The following is a 4,899-nucleotide window of genomic DNA, read 5'->3' on the forward strand; positions in this document are numbered from 1 at the left end:
GTGTTCTGCAAAGTGGTCGTGAGGTCCTATATCCGGAGCTCCAATCTCGACCAGGAAAAGAATATCTTCGATTCCATGGCGGATCATGACGTAGCATCTTGGAACTTGCTCATTACACTGTATGCCCAGTTCGGGCAACTTGAGCTTGCCAAGACACTTTTGACGGGATGGAGTTTCGTGATCTAACCCGCCGGGACTGCCCGGCGGTGATCGATCGTGTCCCAGAGCTCCAGGCCGTGATATGGAACTCAATGATCACAGTGCTCGCGCAGGGGCAAATCGGAGGCAGCAAACGAATCTACTGCTGTGCTACCCGCAGAATGATTCCTGGAAGAATTGGACAGGGCGTTCCATCGGCTCCGAGAGATCTTTGACTCCATGCCGGATAAGGACGTGGTGGCGTGGACGGCGATTGTGAAAGCTTAACTTACCAAGGCTTTGTCGCCCTCGCGAAGAAAATCTTCGTTCAAATCCTGGAAAAGAATCCAGTCTATGCTCCTCGCGTATGCCGAGAGTGGGCACTTTGGCGGGGTTCTTCCACGCAAGACCATCGTCTGCTGGACAGCTCTCCCGCAAGTTTTTGAGCGATCTCGGCGCCGCCAGGAGCATGATTGAGAGCATGAAGATGCGCAGCTTCGTTTCCTAGATGACCTTGGTGTGGGCTTATGCTCGAAACGGGGAAGTCTTCCATACGTTCCGGAACGTTCGAACTTCGTGCAGCCATGTCGGTCTCGTGGCCGAGGGCTGGGACCACTTCGTCTGCTTGGTGCCAAGGAGAGAGCGCTATTGCTGCATGAAGAACTCTGAGCACCGTCGTCAACTCGATGCCATTCCTTCCAGACATCGTGATCTGGATGTCGCTGCTGGGAGCTTGTCACCTGATCCACCGCGAAGCAGGTTGAGCTGAGCGAGTCGCGGCAAAGATCTTCGAGGCTACACGACTGCATACGTGGTTCTCTGGAACATGTACTCGTCGATCTGGAGGAGGGACAAGGTGTCGATGATCCGGAACCTGATGAAGTCGAGGCGAGTGAGAAAACTTCCGGGGATCAGCAACATCGAAGTTTGGCAGCGAAGTTCACAGTTTCGTGGTGGGGGATCTTTCGCATCCTCACAGCGAAGATATCGTCGCGGATCTCCAGAGGCTGGCGAGAGAAATGCGGCACGCTGGCTACGTTCCCGACACGAAGGAGATCTTTCATGAGGAGCAAAAGGAGGAGCTGTTGCACTACCACGGCGAAAAGATGGCTGTGGCTTTTGGATTGATCTCGGCGCTGAGGAACTTGCGGGTGTGTGGGGATTGCCACTCGGCTATCAAGTCTGTATCCAAGATGGTGGTATCTATAACCGTGAGAGATGCTAACCGGTTCCATCACATGCAGAAACAACAAAAAGAATGATCAGAAAAAAGGAGAAGCGAAAGCCTCACCTTTAGAGCTTCAGCTCCCTTCCTTCTGGTATAACAAAACTCAAAGGAATGGAAGTAAAAATGGCAGGAACACTTCCTGTGCAGCTCAAGCTCCCGGCTCTTGAGCTGCTCCAAGACGTAGCTACTAGATCGAAAACGGCCAAGATCTCCACAAATAAAGCTAGATTGGAAAAAGGATATATACATCATTTCAGAGGCGATGTGTCCAGTCAGCTCAATCTGCGCGCGAGCTGCTTGCCGACCATTACAAAAAGTTCGCGCTTGGTTTTATCTTTAAATATCACTAAAAGATTTGTGGTTGCTATTGCGTTTCTAGCTATATGGATTCGAGAACGAAAACAGCCTTCACTGTCTCCGAGATCTTTTCTGAAAAGCTATTTGTTCTAAGATGAAAGAAAACCAAACACTAGTATATTTAAATTATAGCCCTTTAAAGAGGATGTTTCTCACCTAAATACCACTGTGGTTTCTATTCATTCGAACTGGGAAGTTTGGGCTAAATTATTCTGCGCAACTTCCTTGCTTCACTCCGTATCTATATACTTTGCTATCACTGGGCTATGTGGCTGGAGGTAAGCTAGATTTAGTTATGGATAATTGCTTAACAATTTGTTTCAGTTGTCTATGCTAGTTAGCTTTGCTATTGGAGGAGCTCACATATGTTTTACATTCATTGCTTTACAAGTAGCACATGCTTATGCAGGGACATCATCAAATTATGAGGTGGTGGATAGGGATACAGGAATGCACTGAAGACGAATCTATACCATATGTTTCATATCAGGTATATTTACTTTTTACCCTTGATTCTATAGTTAATAATGAAAGAGTATATAATTCCATATTTGATATATAAAAATGTTCTGTAGTAATTTTTTAATTCAGCAGCTTTGGTTAAAAACCAAGTGTTAGTAACATATGTTGTATCCATAATCTCGCTCATTGATTCCTTAGACATTGCACTGAGGATGAGTATTGGACCAGAGGATATGCCAAGCAGGGCATATGCTAAAAGGAATTTATTCATTGAAGCCTTTGTAAATTTCTAATTCCTAGCTGTAATCCCAGCATTTGCCAAGATGAGGCAAATGGGTATAACTAAGGCTTTTTACGACACTGAGCCCGAGAAAGATCTCGTGCTGTCGGAGCTTTCGTGCAAATCGGGAATTTGGTGGAGGTTTGAGACGATGGCGACGAGGAACTTGGCTATGCCTTGTAGAAGAGGTCAAGAGGATGTTTTTCCGGATTCCGGACTCTCGTGTCCTGGAATGGGCTGACAGAGCGTGCCGCAGAAACATCGTTGCCGCCGCCTATGTCCAGGGGGATCCACCAGCAAATGCCCGCAAGGGACTTGATATGCTCGTCGCGATGCTCGGCCAGGCTGGGAGAATGGAGGACGCGCTCATGATCCAGCACAAAATGCCGAGATGGAACGTTTTCACCGGGAACGCGATCCTCTCGGGCTACGCCATCCAATGTCGTTTGACAGCATCCCGGGCGAGATAGTGAATTGCCAGTGCTGGACGAGTTTGATGCACGCTTACGCTCGCAATGGCCGTGTGATCGAGGCTCGAGCTGTTCTTGCCGCAATGCGCACGAGAGATCTTGCTGCCTGGAACTTGATGATGGAAACATATGCCCAAAAAGCGCATTACAGGGAAGCCATCCACGACCACGCTCGATGGCGGAGTGAGGATCGATCTCGTCTCGTTCATCACCGTCCTCTCGGCTTGCAAGATCCTAATCGCCCGCGATCAGTTCGTGTCTATGGTCGCCTATGATCGCTGACTATGGCATCGTTCCAATGGGATCACTACTCTCGCGAGATCGGAAGGCTTTGCGACGCCGAGAGTTTCCTCGAGACGATGTCTTTCGTGCCTGCCTGCCCTCTCCCATCGGCGGATTGGTGGAATACAAGAGATGGATCGCCGAAATCCCTCCAATGCCGCCGAGCTCTTCGATCATTCCGGCTCTTCGATCGAATGCCCCATCGCGACGCTTTGCCAGGGAGCAATCCAAGAGCCTCCTATGCCACAGTGGAATCTCGTGTCCTGCAACGAGGTGGTGCAATCCTACATCCGGAGCTCCAATCTCGGCCAAGCGAAGAAGATCCATGCCGGATCACCGTGGTCTCTTGGAATTACACTGTATGCTCAGTCCGGGCATCTTGCGCTTGCCAAGAACACGTTTGATGGGATGGCGTTCCGCGATCTTGTCTCGTATATGTGGCAGCCTCCCGGATCCGCGACTGCCAGGCTATGTTCGATCGCGTCTCAGAGTGACACGGAACTCGATGATCACGGAGCTCGCGCACCAGGGAGAATGCCGGCCAAGGATCTCGTGTCATGGACGAATCTACTGCTGTGCTACGCCCAGAATGGATTCCTGGAAGACTCAGACAGGGCTCGCCAACGCAGTGGGATTTGGCCACCTTATTTGTGTTTTAAACTACAATAATATCAGGCTCACTGGAAGAAGTGGCAAGGATTTTCCCCATGCCCCCTCGCACTCTGACAGTACTACAAATCCTTTACAAACTTTCGCATCAACCACATAATATTACACAAAAGAAGCCATATTTCTTTCTTAATCGGAAACATTTGCTACTCTCCCACTGCCTCTTTTTTTCATCAGAACCCGTGCTACCATTTCCCCCATTAACACCACAACAACAATAGAGTCCATGACGCACACCATCCTGTTTCCCCACCTCCAGTTTGGATATAGACGTTTACAGACATAAATTATAGGTATGCAACATGGCTCACATAAAGAAAGTATAGGATATCCACCAATCACCTCATATATGTGGTAATGATCTTGCCCTTGGCGGTCACCAAATCCATGATTTGGAAAAAGCCATCTTTTCGAGCCAAGAAAACGGGGTGTTTCTATGAACCATCTCATTATGGCTGATGTTCCTGCACAAGAATGTGCTATTGCAGACAAAACTTGCCAAACGATAAACCAGGAGCGATTTGAGACATATGTGCTTGCTAATGCACTCGCTGCTCCAATAAAAATACTAACCAGCATACAGCACCTGGAGTGAAAGAGAGTAACGATTCCAATAATAGCTGTAAAAACATCTTAGAAATAATATTTTATGAGACTGTCTTACCTCCAATAATATAGCCCACTGATAAAAATGTATATATGTGGTGAGTGAAGCAAACAAGCTGCCAATATCGAATCGCAGAGTACTTTGGCCCAATTGTTACATAAGCCAAGTAATCCGACGTAAAACCCCAATGGTAGCCAACGTTTAGTGCATTGCAGTCTCTTCGACAATAGAGAACACCACTTGGGCAGTGCCACTTTGGAGGATAAAAAGTGATGTAAATGGTGAAAACATAGAAAGTAATGGCCCAAGTCATAATTATTGAAACAGGTAAGAAGAACCACCACAATGGAACGCTCTTACTAGTAATTTCCATACCCAACCTTTCAAGCCCTAATAGATCCTATGG

At 47.8% G+C, this 4,899-nt stretch overlaps 1 protein-coding gene across 1 annotated transcript; it reads left to right on the forward strand.

The window, feature by feature from the left end:
• Nucleotides 1-854: 854 nt before the first annotated feature.
• LOC9638902 (pentatricopeptide repeat-containing protein At4g21065) lies at nt 855-1,400 on the forward strand. The gene is made up of 2 exons (XM_002988602.2): nt 855-897; nt 1,054-1,400. Exons 1-2 carry the CDS (start codon nt 855-857, stop codon nt 1,398-1,400), a joined length of 390 nt encoding a protein of 129 aa, XP_002988648.2.
• Nucleotides 1,401-4,899: the final 3,499 nt, after the last annotated feature.

Source organism: Selaginella moellendorffii, unplaced genomic scaffold (genome assembly GCF_000143415.4).
Source record: "Selaginella moellendorffii unplaced genomic scaffold, v1.0 SELMOscaffold_90, whole genome shotgun sequence".
Taxonomy (NCBI): Eukaryota; Viridiplantae; Streptophyta; class Lycopodiopsida; order Selaginellales; family Selaginellaceae; genus Selaginella; species Selaginella moellendorffii.